Source organism: Ahaetulla prasina, chromosome 1 (genome assembly GCF_028640845.1).
Source record: "Ahaetulla prasina isolate Xishuangbanna chromosome 1, ASM2864084v1, whole genome shotgun sequence".
Classification (NCBI taxonomy): Eukaryota; Metazoa; Chordata; class Lepidosauria; order Squamata; family Colubridae; genus Ahaetulla; species Ahaetulla prasina.
In genome coordinates, this window is record NC_080539.1 from 361316980 (window position 1) to 361335646 (window position 18667).

The window sequence follows — 18667 nt, forward strand, 5'->3', positions numbered from 1 at the left end:
CGCTTATTTTGGTATTCAATAGAGATTCTTGTCTAGATGCAACTTTGTCAAGTTTGAGTAGCTGCTGCCAAAAATGAGCCAGTGACTGTAAATTTTCCTCAAGGGTTTACAAGGGCTGTTGTTGGAGCGAGTGTTATGTGTGCTTTCTTGAGTTGTACAAATAATAAAGTTGGAGTATATGGACCTAATAAATAGACTAGTGCAAAATCTGTGTGTAGTTCATGCCAGAATGAGGAATATAGTAAGTCTAATAGATGTAACAGAACACTTATTCTCCTGAGGGATAATGAACAAGAAGCTATTGTAAAAAGTGAATTTGGAGAATTTGACTAGTTTACAACAAGCAAGGAGTGAAATAAGGATTCGTGGTGTCCCCCTGTCTCTTTAATTTGAAGTAGTCCTCAAATTACAACCATTCATTTAGTGACCAAAATTACAACACTGAAAAAAAGTGGTTTGCAATCACTCTTTGAACTTATGACCCTCACAGCTTCCCCCCAAATCATGTGCTCAGAATTCAGGAGCTTGGCAACCGGCATTTATGCAGCATCTTGGGGTCACATGATCACCATTTGTGACCTCCCCGGCCTGCTTCCAACAAGCAAAGTCAATGTGGGAAGCCAGATTTGCTTAATGACCATCTGATTCTCTTAATAATAGAGCCTGACTAGGTGCCTCAATGGCTAAGACTCTGAGCTTGTCAGTCAAAAGGTCAGCAATTCGGTGGTTTGAATCCCTAATACAGGTCTCTTGCGTGAGCAGGGGGTTGGACTAGATGACTTCCAAGGTCCCTTCCAACTCTGTTACTGTTACTGATTTGCTTAGTTGTAAAATCAAGTGTAACTCAACAACTGCTTTGCTTAAGAACAGAAATTCCGATCCCACTTGTAGTTGATACTTATATCTTATCATAGCAAGGAAGTTTTCTTGAGGGGCGCTGATGATGTTGCCTAGCCTGGTAATGAAAGATTTGCAAGAAAACAACCAAGCTCGGAGGGCATCAAGGAACCAATAATTCAAGCTTGATCTACACATACTTTCTTCCACTGGAATAATTGTAGAGAGGCAGGCTAGCCAACCTAAAGAAGACTCAGAAGATGCAATTATGAGACTAAATATGGAAGGAGGGAAATCCTGGTGGTGGGGAAAAGAAAATCAAGATGGCGGCTGCAACTCTGCGAATAGCTGCAGCAGTGATGAGTCCAGTGGTTAAGAGAGGGGGGGAGTTGCTATTTGAGGGACAGCTTATCTCTAATTGTCTCTGCCTGTCCAGGTGGTCCAGCAGGATGAGCCTAATAGTATGTGGGAATGACCTTGGAAGATGTAGGACGAGCTGCAGACTAATGTAGGAAGTCAGCACCCACCGCCCTCCTAGAAGAATGAAATATCTTAGGAAATATTAAAAAGGGCAGAATATTATATTTCCCTGGATGAGAAATGGAGAACATGTTTTAAGGACAAAGCAGCTCCCTGCAGCTTCCTGCCTCCCCTTTGTCAATGGGTCAGAGGCAGAAACTCATTCCCTCCCACCTTTGTCAATGGGACCATCATCTGCAACACAATAGGACCCATCTAGCAACAGAAACTCACCACATGGCACCTGGGAAGTTTACATCAGCCAGCAAGGCTAGCAAAGACCCCCACCCCCTGGGAGTCTGACAACCAATCGGGACACTCTTCCTGTGCCCCAGGAAAGCTTAGAGAGAGCATAAAGCCAGGGCGCGCACAGCACCTCGTTCTTTTCTGTTCAGGAACTCAATCCATGTGATCCTGACCACCATTAAACCATCTTTCCAAGCAGTCTCCATATTTCCAGTGTCTTTATCCCCACTTGGAACTGAACCCAGATGGACTTTTCTTCCAACACTAGTCAACTTTCAAGTTATATAGAATCACAGAATCATAGAATAACAGAGTTGGAAGGGACCTTGGAGGTCTTCTAGTCCAACCCCCTGCCCAGGCAGGAAACCCTACACCACTTCAGACAAATGGTTATCCAATCTCTTCTTAAAAACTTCCAGTGTTGGAGCATTCACAACTTCTGGAAGTAAGTCGTTCCACTGATTAATTGTTCTAACTGTCAGGAAATTTTTCTTTAGTGCTAGGTTGCTTCTCTCCTTGATTAGTTTCCACCCATTGCGTCTTGTCCTGCCCTCAGGTGCTTTGGAGAACAGCTTGACTCCCTCTTCTTCGTGGCAACCCCTGAGATAAAGTTATCTTGGTCCACAGAAAGAGACAAGGGACTTGTGAAAAGCGTTTCAGAAGGGATCATTCCTTATTTTTCCAGAAAGTAAAAAGAGCAGAGGGGGAAAAAACTTTCAGACTTTCAAGATGCTGTTAATGTGACCTTACAATAAACATAGAACTAGCATTTATTGTCCTGCTTCTTTTCAAAGAGGCTGTGCTGTTCAGATATTCTGACACAAACTTTTCAAAAACTGTTCCGTTCCCCCACCCCCCAAAAAATATTGGTGGGCAGATTTGTATAATGACAGCTTTTAACTGCAACTTCAAATGTTGCAGGAATCCAAAGGTCTATATTCCCTCCTCCTGCCCCGCACACAATTTAAAAGCCACCTCTTTAGCATGACCTCGCTTCACATTAGCTCATTTGTGGTTTCGTTGCCTTCCAGCTTCTGTCCAATTTTAGCAGCCCACACTAGAATAGCTTCTGTTGAAGCCTTCCCAAAAACAATAATAACAACAGAAAAATCCCCTGATATTCTTCCAAGTGCTGCTCAGGTTGAAACGCTCTGGGTTCTTGCGTCTCTCTAATTTCTCCCGTCCAGGCAGTCGATCCAAGAAGGACTCCCAACCAATGAAGGCTGAAGGCTGAGTCCTATAAAAACCTGCTGTTCTGCTCAGCCTAGGATCTTTCCAACTCAGCTCAGGATCTCAGCCTAGAAGTCCCTCCCCAGAGGTGCAGAGAGCAGCTTTCTGACTCCCACACACCCCAAAAAAAGACCTGGAGCAATGACAGGATTCAAACTGGCCCTTGTCTTCATTTCTTTTGTCTTCATCGGCGTCTTGGCTCAAGGTATTGGTACATCTAGATGTGTGCATGTATTTGTGTATATGTGGACAGAGAAAGAGAGAGATTTTTTTCCTGCCCCTCCCCATATCACATGACAGCCTTTTTATAGATTGCATAGCTACCTAGGAATTAAAATGGCAACAAGATCCACAAATCTTCAACAACAAGGAGGAGGACAGGCTTAATTAATTTCATTGTCTTCTGTCCCCAAGGCAGCATACCTCACCCTCATCTTGCTCCTATTTTTCCCCACAGCAACAATCTCTGTGACGTAAGTTGGGCTTGCAAGAAGCTAATTTACCATGCAGCTGCAATTAATGGAGAGTTGATAATTGTCCATAATTGCTAGACGATATGCTACCGAGATCCAAGAAGAAAGAGAGAGAGAGAGAGAGAGAGGGAATATTTTCTTCCTTTCTAGTGAGATCAGAATTTATTTATGTTATTTATTTTTATTTATTTATTTGTCAATCACATATAAGATAACAGGTAAAAGTATAAACATAATTTGGATACATGAAAAGAGTAAGTAAAAAGGAATATTAGGACAGGGACGGTAGGCACGCAGGTGCACTTATGCACGCCCCTTACAGACCTCTTAGGAATGGGGTGAGGTCAACAGTAGACAGTTTAAGCTTAAAGTTTTGGGGGTTTAGGGAAGAATAAGGAAGGGGCCTCTTCCTATAGTTTGTGACCAGAACACTTGCACTATGGTAAGAGAATAATGCGAGTGAGCTGTTGTGTTCACAAAAAGACAAATATGCTGTTAAGGCAAGTTGTAGCTAACTTTTGAAATGGTGACTGGCCTTATCTATGGTGGAGAAAGATCTAATAACACAACAATGAAACATGGCCTTGATAGAGTCAGATAATTATTGAAGGTGGGATGAGGGGGAATGTTCTACTGAACTTTGAAAAGGCATCTTGTTGCCCAGTCTGTGAACAAAGATTGCTAGACTGGACAAATCTCCTGGTCTCTTCTATGCAGATCACCTCTTATATTAAAAAAGTTGTTGAGACTCTAGTAAGAGTGCAGAAAAGAGCAACAAAGATGATTAAGGGACTGGAGGCTAAAACATATGAAGAACAGTTGCAGGAACTCGGTATGTCTAATTTAATGAAAAGAAGGACTAGAGGGGACATGATAGCAGTGTTCCAATATCTCAGGGGTTGCCACAAAGAAGTGGGAGTCAAACTATTCTCCAAAGCACCTGAAGGCAGGACAAGAAGCAATGGGTGGCAACTAATCAAGGAGAGAAGCAACTTAGAAATAAGGAGGAATTTCCTGACAGTCAAAACAATTAATGAGTGGAACAACTTGCTTCCAGAAGTTGTAAATGCTCCAACACTGGAAGCTTTTAAGAAGATGTTGGATAACCATTTGTCTGAAGTGGTGTAGGGTTTCCTGCCTAAGCAGGGGGTTGGACTAGAAGATCTCTAAGGTCCCTTCCGACTATTCTATTCTATTCTATTCTATTCTATTCTATTCTATTCTATTCTATTCTATTCTATTCTATTCTATTCTACTCTACTCAGATCTATCCATATTTAGATCTATTTATTATAAAGAAAGGGAGAGAACCGTATTCATTCTACAGATTACTTCCCAATTTGCATATTTCAGTCCCTGGATACCAAAAGTCAGGTGCACCCTCCATGGTGTCTAGTTCCAAATTTTAAATACTGTGGTGGGGAAAATCAACCACAGATATCCTGGTCCAGAGAACTGAGTAGTTCAGACAAACCCATAATCTGATCCAGTCACTTTGAATGTTTTTACATGTAGCTTTCCCATCATGATTTTAATGCAAGTGATTGTTTAGTAAAGCTAAGCAATGGAGAGGCAGAGGCAGATGACATCTTAAACTGCTGAGCTCCAATCCATGAGACAGCAGAGAACTATGCTGGCATAAATTGCACTTCCTGATATCTGATCCCTCTTCTATCCCTAGAATCATGGCTGAGCCTTTTCTGTTTTAATATGGAAGATGTTAAGGAAACAATTGGTGGATATTTCAGGCTTTCCTTCTCCCGCTGAGTGTCATTTGCTGACAGGAAAAACAACCACCAGTCAATCTCTTTAACATGCGGTCGGTCAGGCAAATGGAAGCAGGTATTTAGATGGACTGCTTTAGCCACCAATCAAGTTGCCTAAGTAATCTGGGTCTAATGCTCTTCCAAAAAAAAACCATCTCTAAAACTAGCCCAGCTGTAGAGGCATTTAGCTCTGGCTTTTGGAAGGAAGAGGCGAAAAGTTGCTGAACCCTAGGAAAGCAGAAAGAGTGTTAAAATAACTCTGGCCAATATGGTCTTTAGCAAAGTGACAGGCTTTGAAGATAGGATATCTTTCTATAATAAAGTAGCATGCCTGGAATCCCTCTGGTGTTTGTTTCTCGACCTGACCTACCTTGAAAGACTGATGTGGCTTCCATAGCTGTAGTGCTAGTGTAGGAGATGATGACCAAGCTGAGCCCGAAAGAGGGGTCTCAGTCTCGACTCCCTTCGTGCCCACGAAGGGAGATCTAACTCCAGCCCGTCTTGAATTCCATTGACTCTTATCTACCACCAATATGTTTTGACAGTTAGTAGTTTAGATTTTTGTAGAGACCTTAAGCTTGCAATAAACCTTTATATTCATTTGAACTGCCTGGATTTTCTGATTTCTTGTGCTTGACAGCTACACTGCCCAAAGAAATAAAACCAGTGAAGAAAGGGCAATGCTTTGGTCAGGAAAAGCTGTATGAAAATGATAAATGATCATTGGTACCAGAATCAGCAATATGCAACTGGCAGAAATTCAATTTTCTTTACCGTCTTAAATTGACCTTCTATGCAGCAGTGGGTTTGCACTCTCTCAGGAGCCTTATTTTTGTTTTTAAAACACACTCCCACTAAATTCTGATTTTAAAACTACTTTAGAGTTCTATCCAAAGAGCACTATGTCTGAGTATAGAAAGAGCCAGCACGTGTCTTGACGGCCCCTTCTGAAAATGGTAAAAAGGCACAGATGATCCCTCTGCAGAACCAGATGTTGTGAGCCCAATGGGCAGAAGGGAGGGGTAGGAGGAGCTGAGCTAATTAATTAATCAAGGCCCATCTGCCAAAAACAGCCACTAAGGACTGAAAGAAACCCTAAGCTGGGATGGTAAAAAAACTGCATTGTGTTCCATATTTGTCAGAATAAATTATAAAACCATGAAAGATCCTGAAGCCCCGGCTTTCTCTGAATAAAATCCAGGTAATTTGTGATGTTGGATTCTGCCAAGATTTGTAAGTGCTGCTCTCTAGAGTAGGGCTCCACTTGTTAATATATTGGGTGGCATTGTACAGATTGTCTTCCACCTCCAAAAGAAAGGAAGATATCGCAGGCACACACACACATACACCCAAAGCAAGAGCAAAACAGAGAGAACAGTGGAAGGAGATTCAGCACACAGAAAAGCAAATGATATACGATAGGATTTGCTATCAGCCAGTATGCTAAAGGTAGCATCTGGAGAGATCTGGTTAAGTTCATGGAAGGTCAGGCTATGAATGCTCTTAATAATGACAGTTTATTGCCTTCTGACGCAGAGGCAGCAAGGCTTAAATATTGGTTGCTGGGAAGCAACATTTCAAGGGGGTTCTTGGCCTCCAACCTGGGTTGGCAAGTTTCCCTAATGCATCCCTGACGATGCAGGACTCAAGATTGTTGGGGGCAATATGCTGACACTGTAAACGGCTTAGAGAGGGCTGTAAAGCACTTTGAAGCGATATATAAGTGCTGTTTCTATCCACTTGACCAGTGTGTGATGGCAGAGAATGGCAGATTAGATGAGTGGTGGGTTGCTATCGATTCACCCAGGGTTGAGCGAACTAGTAGCAGCAGCGGCAGGCTCCGCCCACCTGCCCGGACGTTTCTGCACATGCGCAGAAGTGTCACGTGTGCGCACGAGCGCACATACACAAGTGAACCGGTAACAAACTAAATTGAAACCCACTACTGGATTAGATGGATCCAAGGCCTGTTCCACTAAGGTTCTTCATATGGCAGTATAATTTTGAATATAACATAAACTTAGAACTTTTTATTTAGAGACCATTCAAATTTACAATGGCAGAGAAAAAAGAGACTTACGACCAGTCCTTGCACTCATAACTGTCATAGCATCCCCACAGTCACATGCTCAAAATTTGGGCACCTGGCAACCAGTACGTATTTACTACAGTTGCCGTGTTTCAGGTACATATCATTGCCATTTGCAACCTTCCCACAAGCAAAGACAATGGGGGAAGTTGGACACATTTAACAACTGCGTGATTCACTTAAGAACTGTAGTGATTCGCTTAACCTTGGGGAGAAAAGGTCATAAAACTGTGCGTGACTCACTAACAACCACCTAGGTTAGCAACGAAAATCCTGGTCCCAATTTTGGTTGCGAGTCAAGGACGTGTATCTCATCATACCAGGGAAGGAAATGGCTGGACTATCTCTGCGTGTACATCGGGGTGGGTTCTACTTACCTTTACTACCGGTTCGCATCGTGCCCGCGCACGCATGCTCTGCTCATGCATGCATGCACTGTTCTGCGCATGCGGAGAAGCTTCTCCGCATGCGCAGATCACTTTTGATGACATTCGGGTCAGTAGGTGGAGCCTCCCGCCAGTTTTACTACCGGTTCTATAGAACCAGTCTGAACCGGGGGCAACCCACCACTGGTGTGTATATATATGTGTGTGAGAGAGAGAGGGGGGTGGGATTTTAGAAGCAGTTTGCCATTGCCGCCTTTCTAAGACTGAGAGAGAGTGACTGGCACAAGGTCGCCCAGTTGACTTCATGCCTTGGGTAGGAGTCTAGGACTTAGCCTGGTACCTTAACCACTACCCCAAACTGGTTTCCCCTCAAGCAGAATCCTCTTTCTGAAATGAAGTTGGACAGCCATCAGCATCTAGATTTTTGCAGTTGATCCTAAGGCCTTCAAGGGCCTTTTTGAACCTTGTAATTCTAGAATGATCTTTTGACCATTCCTCATAGGGATGCTTGTCCATTCCTCCACACAGATGGTTGTCTGAGAAACAGCAACATGTTTAAGTATCTGTCTTGCAAACATTTCTCCAAAGAGCCATCTGTTTCCTACTTTGCATGAAGATATGATCATATCAATATCAAAGCTTTTGTTTTTTTAAATAGCAGTTGGAACCACAGCAGCACCCACGGGAGTCCAAAAAAGACAAAACAACAGCTTTAAAAATGTGGTCCCAGCCACCATTGTGACTTTCCTGAACTCTCTGGGGATGCAAGTAGAGAGGGCAAAATATAAAAATATAGGACATTGAGGGGGAAAAGAGACGTTTGCTTTTTCTTTTGGGCGCTTTACTCTCCCTAGAGAGGTTTTTTATTGTATTCTTTCTTCCCTCTGCTGACATTTGCTCAGTTTACATCTCTGAATTGTGTGACCTTCAAGGTGAGATAAATTTCAAATTCCCAGCATGAGGTTTAGCTGGTTCCGGAAGATTCCCAGCATGGCTGCACAGCAGGGAAAAGCTGTCTGATATGTGTAGGGCAGGGGCTCTGTTGCTTTGCTCGGCAGTCCTGCGGTCCCTGCCACCGGAGTCATGTCCTTTCCTTCTTCCTATTAATAATCAATAATGTCTGGGAAAGGAATATAAAAGGAACCAAAATACATATAGCCATTAAAGCAGCGTTTCTCAAGCTTGCAATTTTAAAATGTGCGGATTTCAATTCTTAAGAATTCCCCAGCCAGCATGAGAGAAACACAGTTTTAAATAATTATGGAATTATTTAAAAGAAGTAACTTTCCTCAACCATTTAGTTAGTAAAGTTTAAATGACAGATATTTTTGCTGAAATAACTATTTACCATGATATTCTTTTAAAAAAAATTAAATTAAAGATTTAAAAAATAACATTTCATAAATAATTTCTACATTAAAACCTTCTTATAACAAGCCCTTTAAAATTTCAATATATCCTGCAGAGTTTCATTTTAATCTGTTATGAAATAGATATTGTCCTGTCAATCTAAATAGAATAATTATTTCTTTCTTTTTGAGCGAGTGGATTTTGTCAGAGATGTTTTCATCAAGATTATCAAGGTTTTTTTTAGTACGACATTATCCAAACATTTCCACTGGTGGGTATGTTATGTCTTTGTAAAAAGATAGATTATAATTTGCTGTAAACTAAAGTATATACAGTACACAGTAGCTGGGTCATATCAATGGACATTTTGACTTTGTAATTAGGCTCTGTGATTTCAGCTGATGGGAATTGTAGTCCAATAGTATTGAAGGGGACAAGGGCAGAGAATAGAGATATACATAGGATAACTGCATAAGCCATAGTAGCTGTCTTCCGATTTATATGGCACTACAAAACAAGCACTGCAGAAATGAAGCCCAAATGCCAGGCTAGTGGGTTTTTCAGAAGCTTCTTTGTGGGCTGTAGTTGGAAACCAGACGCTGGAGTAAATAGAGCAGGGTTGTCAAACTTGATTTCATTGAGGGCCGCATCAGGTTTATGTTTGACTTCAGGGGACCAGGGTGGGCATGGCCAGCTCGACGTCACTTGTGTCGGGGGTGCCTGTGGCGGCCCGAGCGCTCTGCCAGCAAAAACAGGCTCTAGAGCTCCGTTTTCGGCTGGGACGGTCTCCTGCAACCCACTGCCAGAGAAAATGGAGCTTGGTAGGGCCACTTGCTGGCAGAGGCACTGTGGGCCTGTCCTTTGCTGTTTCCAGGGTGGCCCTGCGGGCCAGATCTAAGCACCCCATGAGCCAGATCAGGCCCTTGGGCCTTGAATTTGATGTGTCTGAAATAGAGCAACTTGCTGAGATGGAGGGCAGCAGGCCCAGTAGCAATGTCTGATTTGCCAGGTGCAGGAAGAAAGGATATGCCATTGAGGCAGCTTTTGGATGCCAGTGGGCATCCTTTAAGCAGACTTCAGGTCTTTTTTTTTTCTTATTTATCAGACGTAGCAGACTGAGCTTATTTATTAGAACTACTACACCCTGCCTTTATCAGCAGTGTACGTAGTACTCCCCAGTGGTGGGATTCAAATAATTTAATAACCTGTTCTCTGGCCTAATGATTTCTTCCAACAACCAGTTCAACAAACTGCTCAGAAAGTTGACAACCGGTTCTCCCGAAGTGTGCGAACTGGCTGAATCCCACCACTGGTACTCCCTCTCCACAACAACCTTGTAGGGTAAGTTGTGCTGGGAGAGAAAGACAGGCCCTAATTCAGCCAATGAGCTTTCATGGCTGAGCGAGGATTAATACCTGGCTCTCCCTTGCCTCTCTAGCAGGGGTGAAATGCTCTCAGTTCGGACCGGATCACCCGCTCCGGTAGCGATGGTGGCGGGTGGTTCAGAGAACTGGTAGCAAAAATCTCTGCCCCCCCCCCCGCTTGCCCAGCTGAGCTGCGCGATCATCAGAGGGTTTTTTTAAAAACTTTTAAAAGCATTTTTAAAAAACTATTCGGCTGAAGAGGTTGTAGAAAAAATGCTTTTAAAAGTAAAAAAAAAAAAAGTTGCCCCCCCCAGTCACATTACCCCCCCCCCACCAAGCCACACCCACAGAACCGGTAGTAACAAATTTTACATTTCACCACTGCTCCCTAGGGCAGGATCTTCCCCACTACATCTGATGGCTCGGAGGCTTCGGTTAGTCCAGAATGCAGCTGCGCGGGTGATTGAGGGAGCCACATGTTGCTCCCGGGTAACACCGCTCCTGCGCAGTCTGCACTGGCTACCTGTGGTCTTTCGGGTGCGCTTCAAGGTGTTGGTTACCACCTTTAAAGCGCTCCATGGCTTAGGGCCCGGGTACTTACGGGACCGCCTGCTGTTACCTTATGCCTCCCACCGACCCGTACGCTCACACAGAGAGGGTCTTCTCAGGGTGCCGTCCGCCAAGCAATGTCGGTTGGCGGCCCCCAGGGGAAGGGCCTTCTCTGTTGGAGCTCCTACCCTCTGGAACGAACTTCCCCCTGGTTTGCGTCAACTACCTGACCTTCGGACCTTTTGCCATGAATTGAAAATGTACTTGTTTATTCAAGCGGGACTGGCTTAATTTTAATATTCTAAATTTTTAAATTTTAATAATTTTAATGGGTGTATTTTATTGATGGGTCAAATTTGACGGTTTTATTTTCGGCCATTCAAAGAATATGTTATTTTAACTATGGTTTTAATCTGTATATTGTTCTGTTTTAATCTGGCTGTACACCGCCCTGAGTCCTTCGGGAGAAGGGCGGTATAAAAATCTAAATAATAATAATAATAATAATAATCTGATGGCTCCTGAGCAGAGAGGGAGGGAATGGGCCAAAATCAGCCAATGAACTGTCACAATGGAGGGGCGATTAGAATCTGCTTCTAGCCCAGCACTTTCCAGGGCCGTTTTAACAGCATTATGGGCCCCGGGCAAAGCACTGTACTGGGGCCCCTACGACAACTACTCACAGGAATAAAAATGTAAATGGTCGATAAAATTAAATATATATTTGCATGTTAGCATTAATAAAAAAATGCAGTAAAATGTAATAAATATGTTGCTGTATTTATATGATACAAGATGCATTGAAGGATTAACATACACAGATTAGTATGGGGCCCCTATGCTTGTGGGGCCCACGGACAGGTGCCCATCAGGCCCATGCGTTAAGACAGCCCTGGCACTTTTGCCGCTACACCTGATTGACACTTGGACTGAGAGGGAGGGACTAGCCGAAAGACAGCCAATGAATTTCCACAGCTGAGTGCGGGGGTGGGGTGGGGGGGAGGGACACTAGCATCTGAGTTTCTCTGCTTCTTATCCAGCGTCTTCCTCCATACAGCTGGTAAAATTCCATTTCAGTCTGGCCAGTGGGCGCTGTTATTATTTTTAATGGCAGTGCTTTGATGTAATGAATCTTAAACATCTGAGTTTTATGGTCTTCGATTTACCCGACTGATCCCTTGAGAGCTCTGTTTGTTAGCAAGAGAGCCTTCTGGTTTAATAAATCAAGACTTCCTGTGACTTCACTGATGGAGCAGACAGCCTGCCAAAGGGGGCCCAATTTGTTTTAAATGTATATGTATAAACATATTTCTATGACTGTAAGCCACCAAGAGTTACCCTATAGTAAAATTGGCAGCCAATAAATTTTATAAATAATACATACATACATACATACATACATACATACATACATACATAAATTTGTGGTCCTATTATCAGCTTTGGTTATTATCCTGAGGACGAATAAGGAGCCTTCGTAGAACTCCTTTTAATTCCATCTCCACTTGAGGATTACAGCTCCTCATCTACCATATCTGCCAGTCAAAAACTGTAAAGCTATTAAAAAATATGCCCAGACAACAGAAAAAAAAATTAGAGGAAATAACAGGATTTGAAATTGTAAAAAAGGTTAAATATCTAGGGGTTTATATTACATCATCAATTGTGAAATTGTATAAGAATAATTATGAGGTTTTATGGCAAAAAGTTCAGAAGGAGTTGATTGTTTGGAAAAAAAATGCAATTAGTTGTTGGGGAGAATAGCTGCTATCAAAATGAATGTTTTACCTAGATTTTTATTCCTCTTTCAGATGATACCAATAATTAAGAAGGATAAAAATTTGGAGGAATGGCAGACTGGAATTAATAAATTTATATGGGAAGGTAAAAAAGCGAGGGTTAAAATGAAAATAATTCAAGATTCTCGGGAAAGGGGAGGCCTAAAAATGCCCAATTTTAAATTATATTATGAAGCAGCTGCTCTCTCTACAATAAGTGATTGGTTTAATTTAATGGAGAAAAGAATCCTGAATATAGAAGGTTATGATTTGCTATATGGATGGCATGCATATTTATGACAAAAAGGTGGATAAGGCTTTTAAGAATCATGTGTTAAGAATTGTTCTCTTGTGTGTCTGGAAGAAATATTTTTATAAATTAAATTATAAGGTTCCTATGTGGGCAAGTCCTAGACATACAATAGAGAATATAAATTTAGAACAGAAACAGGAAATGATTACATATAAAGATCTTTTATATACTGAAAGAGGTAGTTTGCAATTAAAATCTTTGCACGTATTAAAAGAAGAAGGGGAAAATTATACTTGGTTTCAATATGGGCAACTACGTGCTAGATGGAAGGAAGATCAGAAAATTGATATAGTTCAGAATGAGGAAAATTTGGTAAAGCAAATTAGAAATCAGTTCTCAGGAGCATATAAAGAGATTGTATAATGTGTTACTTGAAATAGATTCTGAAAGGGATTTGGTAAAGGACTGTATGATAAAGTGGGCACAAAATTTTCAGGAGCCAATATTATTGGAAACTTGGGAAAAGATTTGGGTTAGAAATGTTAAATTTATGCAGGCACAGAATTTAAGGAAAATTTTTATAAAATGTTTTATAGATGGCATTTAGATCCTAAGAAATTATCGAGTATGTATCCAGATATGCAAGCAAAATGTTGGAGATGTAATTGTGATGGCGCTACATATTTTCATATTTGGTGGACTTGTAAGAATATTAAGGCCTTTTGGATAAAAATTTGGTTGATTTTACAAAATGTTCTGAAAAAGAAGATAAAGTTCCTGCCGCAATTTTTTTTGCTGGGAATTATTACGGACTGTACAGTAATTGAGACTAAACTGATTTTAAATCTAATAACAGCGGCAAGATTACTGATAGGACAGTATTGGAAGAAAAAAGAAGTACCCACAATAGAAGAATGGATATTGAAAGTTGCCAATTTGGCTGAGATGGCAAAAATCTCAGCCTTTTTGAAAGACAATAAACAAGAAAGATACTTAAATGAATGGAAAAAATGGATTGTTTATATTCAAAGCAGATATCAGACTAAGAGTTATCAGACTGCCTTTGAATGATTAGGATGTATTATTTCTGATTGTTTTGGGGGAAGTTAGGAATTGATGAGAGTTGTAGGAGTATAATTGAGTTAGGAGGGAAAATTTTTAGCATATATTTGTTTTATTTTTAACTATACCTTGTATTTGTTCCGGGAAGTCGGGGGGAGAAAGGGGGTTTGAAGGGAGGGGAGGGGAGGGGAAAGCTTTGTAAAACTTTTTCAATTAAAAAACAAAACAAAAAAAACCTGTAAAGCTATTTAATAAATAATGCAGCTGGATTTCCAACCAGGACTAGATGGGTTAGCTGAATAGATAAACTCAGGGGTGAAATACTTATCTTCCTTACTGGTTCAGAAGTGCATGCGCCCCACGTGCGCTTCTCACACACACATGTCACATGCGTGCGCAGACCTGCACATGCGCAAAACCTTCTGGGCATGTGCAGAAGGTAAAAAAACACATTACTTCTTGGTTAAAACCAGGAAGTAATGACACCCGGGTGGATGGGCGGAGCTTTGCTCTACCATCGCTACTGGATCGTCAAACTACCGGCCACGATCGCTAACAGATTGCGTGATCCAATCCGATCCGGGAGCATTATACCCCCTGGATAAACCCAGTCAGAATATACTGTACTTTGCCTAGGAGTGTTTTCTAGAGCCAGTGAGGTATATATTATTCAGTAATAACCACAAGGTATAAAAATATTCTTTTTTATTTGTACTTGTGGTTTTCTTCACAGATCCAGAGATGAAAAATGACTCTGAGGCAGCCAAGACAAAACGACTGAATAAACATAAAAAAAGGATAAAAGCCAGGACACGTCTTGATGAAAAAACAGTTGGTGGGTCATGTTCTTAAAAATATGAAGGCTAATTCATGATTTGAAGACATAAGGATGCACAGGGCTGACCGCAAGGACGGCAAAGAGTCAATATGGTGGCTGTGACCGGCCAAGCAAAGCCCCACCCCTTTTTAATGTGTGTGATGTCATATGTATGTAAAGGGGCAGTTGATTGCAGTTGTGGGTACCATCTTGACTTTTTTGACCACCCAGGTGGGCACTCCTAGTGTTGCAAGCTACGCTTCATCCCCAGCATTCCATTCTATTGACTTCTGTCTTTTGTTTAGTTCTTCTTAATTCTGCTTTGATTTCTTTCTTTTTTTTTTTACATTTATATCCCGCCCTTCTCCGAAGACTCAGGGTGGCTTACATTGTGTAAGGCAATAGTCTCATCCTATTTGTATATTTATATACAAAGTCAACTTATTGCCCCCCCAACAATCTGGGTCCTCATTTTACCTACCTTATAAAGGATAGAAGGCTGAGTCAACCTTGGAACCTTTTTAATTGTGCTTAGACAAGAAATGAATATAGATAATTCCAAAATTGGAAGTAATAGCTTTCTGGGTTTCTTTTTTTTTTTACAACTCTCCTTCTCCTCTTATAAAACATAGCTCTGAAATTGCAAAAAGATGAAGCTTTATTTTCAACAAAACTTTTACCGCTGAAGTTTTAGGATTAGGAAAAATTTCATTATAGGTAATCCTCAATTTACAATATCAATTGAGCCCAAAATTTATGTTGCTAAGTAAGACAATTGAGTAAGTAAGTGAGATTTGCCCCATTTTATGACCCTTCTTGTCACAGTTGTTAAATGAATGACTCCAGTTGTTAAGTTACTAATATGGTTGTTAATATATCTGGCTTCCCCATTGACTTTGGTTGTCAAAAAGCCACAAAAGGTGATCACATGACTACAACCGTCATAAATATGAGCCAGTTGTCAAGTGTCTGAATTTTGAACAAATGGCCATGGGGATGCAGCAGTGGCTGTGTGAAAAACGGTCATAAGTCAATTTTTTTCAGTGACTTTTATAACTTTGAACAGTCACTAAATGGATGATTGTTAAATCGAGGACTACCTGTACAGTAAGAATCTGGGTTAACAATTGCTTTGTTTGCATAATATATGACTGAACCACAAGTGCCCTTTGCTTAAACAATTGATATAACAACAGATTTCTTTTGACATCATTGCTCATAATTCCATTTTCTTTATTTTAGTTGTTGTGAGACACCCAAGTTATGGGTAGCTGAGCATCATATAAATTTGAAACAGAAATAAAGTGGAGAATGCTCATTTGGAAACTACCTCTTCTGCCCTTCTCAGTGCACATTATGGATCTATTTTTTTCCTCCTTTGTTTTGGTGTCTTGAAATCCATGTCCTAATAAATGGGGATTCCTGATTTCTTGATGTACCCATCTGTGAAATGGGTATATCCTCTTTCTGGATGGCCCAGTGTGGAAAGCCCTGTTGTAGAGTAGCAGCCATTGGAGTCTTTTTTCTTCATCTCCTACTTGCAGGGGAATGGACCTCTTGGTTCAATGTTGACCATCCTGGAGGCGAAGGGGATTTCGAGACGCTGGAGGCCATCCGGTTCTACTACCCCGAGCGCATTTGTGCCCGGCCCCTCTCTATCCAAGCCCGCACCACTAAGTGGGAGCTGCCCAAGGAAGTGGGGGAAGTCGTGCGCTTCAGTCCCCAAGAAGGCTTCCATTGCCTCAACAAAGAGCAGCCCAGCAATAGGACCTGCTCTAACTATCATGTTCGATTCCTCTGCCCTGTGGGTAAGTGTGAAATAACAATTTATCGGTGGAACTACTTGCCTCCAGAAGTTGTGTGTGCTCCAATACTGGAAGTTTCTCCTTAACTGGACAACCATTTGTCTGAAATGGTATAGGAACCTCCAAACGTTGTGGGAGCTCCAACGCTGGAGATTTTTAAGAACAGACTGGACAATTATTTGTCTGAAATGCTATAGGGTTTCTGCTTGTGCAGGAGGTTGGACTAGAAGACCTCCAAGGTCCCTTCAGATGGTGGGATTCAAAATTTTTTACTACCGGGTCGGTGGGCGTGGCTTGGTGGGCGTGGCAGGGAAAGGATATTGTAAAATCTCCATTTTCACCCCACTCCAGGGGAAGGATACTGCAAAATCTCCATTTCAACCCCAACCCACTCTAGGGGAAGGAAAGGACACTGTAAAATCTCCATTCCCGCCCTACCCCACTAACCTGCTTTCCAGCTCCCTGTGCAGGGCAACAAAAGAAGATCCAGCCAATCAGCTGGGACTCGATCAGCTGGGACTTGGGAGGCAGCGAATAGATGGGGGTGGGGCCAGTCAGAGATGATACTTGCCAGTTCTCCGAACTCCTCAAAATTTCCGCTACCGGTTCTCTAGAACTGGTCAGATCCTGTTGAAAACCACCTCTGGTCCCTTCCTATTCTGTTATTAAAGATCTCCTGCTGGAGCAGAGGGTTGGACTAGAAGACCTCCAAGGTCCCTTTCAATTTGAAGTAGAAAAATGTGGGTTAGACAGCACCACCACCAGATGGTTTCGTAACTGGCTGACCAACTGCACTCAGCGTGTAGTCCTCAATGGAACTACATCCACATGGAGGGAAGTATGCAGTGGAGTACCCCAAGGCTCTGTTTTAGGCCCAGTAGTCTTCAACATCTTCATCATTCACTTGGACAAGAGGATAGATGGGGAACTCATCAAATTTGCAGATGACACCAAGCTGGCACGAATAGCCAACACTCCAGAAGATAGGCTCAAGATACAGAAGGATCTTGACAGACTTGAACATTGGGTGCTATCTAACAAAATGAAATTCAACAGTGAAAAAAGTAAGGTTCTACATTTGGGCAAAACCCCCCAAAATGCACCAGTACCGTATATGTGGTACCTTGCTCAATAGTAGTAACTGTGAGATGGATCTTGGAGTCCTAGTGGACAACCATTTAGATATGAGCCAGCAGTGTGCTCCAGCTGCTAAAAAAGCCAACACAGTTCTGGGCTGCATAAACAGAGGGATAGAAAAAGCTCACGTGAAGTGTTAGTGCCACTTTATAATGCCTTGGTAAGGCCACACTTGGAATACTGCATTCAATTTTGGTCGCCACGATGTAAAAAAGATGTTGAGACTCTAGAAGGAGTGCAAAGAAGAGCAACAAAGATGATTAGGGGACTGGAGGCTAAAACATATGAAGAACGGTTGCAGGAACTGGGTACGTCTAGTTTAATGAAAAGAAGAACTAGGGAAGACATGATAACAGTGTTCCAATATCTCAGGGGTTGCCACAAAGAAGAGGGAGTCAAAATATTCTCCAAAGCACCTGAGGGTAGAACAAGAGGGTGGAAACTAATCAAGGAGAGAAGCAACTTAGAACTAAGTAGAAATTTCCTGACAGTTAGAACAATTAATGAGTGGAACAGCTTGCCTCCAGAAGTTGTGAATGCTCCAACACTGGAAATTTTTAAGAAAATGTTGGATAGCCATTTGTCTGAAATGGTGTAGAGTTTTCTGCCTGGGCAGGGGGTTGGAGTAGAAGACCTCCAAGGTCCCTTCCAACTCTGTTATTATGTTATGTTAACTCTGTTATTCTGTCATTCTGTTTGGTTTGTATGGCCATGGTATAAAAAGTATGAAAAAATCTAGGCTTTCTTGACCAGCCCATGATATTGACAAGTCAACTGATGACAGTCATTTAATTAGTCTTGTTATTAGTTCCCCAAATTCTGGCAACTCAGAGAGATCTGAAGGTACAGACATTTTTAAAAGCAGTTTTTGAACATTAAATTACCTACAAGCATCCCACTTTTTCTTGGATCCATGATGACAGCCAAATGTACCTCCTTCCTAATGGTAGTTAGGTAGTTGCCCCCAAAATAAACAAAGAAATATGGGTGAAGACCTCTTAGTTTT

General features: G+C 41.8%; 1 protein-coding gene across 1 annotated transcript in view; it reads left to right on the forward strand.

Moving 5' to 3' along the window:
• The first annotated feature begins 2546 nt into the window (after positions 1-2546).
• Positions 2547-18667, forward strand: part of CILP2 (cartilage intermediate layer protein 2) — a 38413-nt gene continuing 22292 nt past the window's right edge. The window contains exons 1-3 of the mRNA XM_058163336.1: positions 2547-3037; positions 14636-14737; positions 16264-16527. Of these exons, the coding sequence (XP_058019319.1) occupies positions 2974-3037; positions 14636-14737; positions 16264-16527 (430 nt within the window). The 5' untranslated portion in view covers positions 2547-2973. The remainder of the gene's footprint in view (positions 3038-14635; positions 14738-16263; positions 16528-18667) is intronic.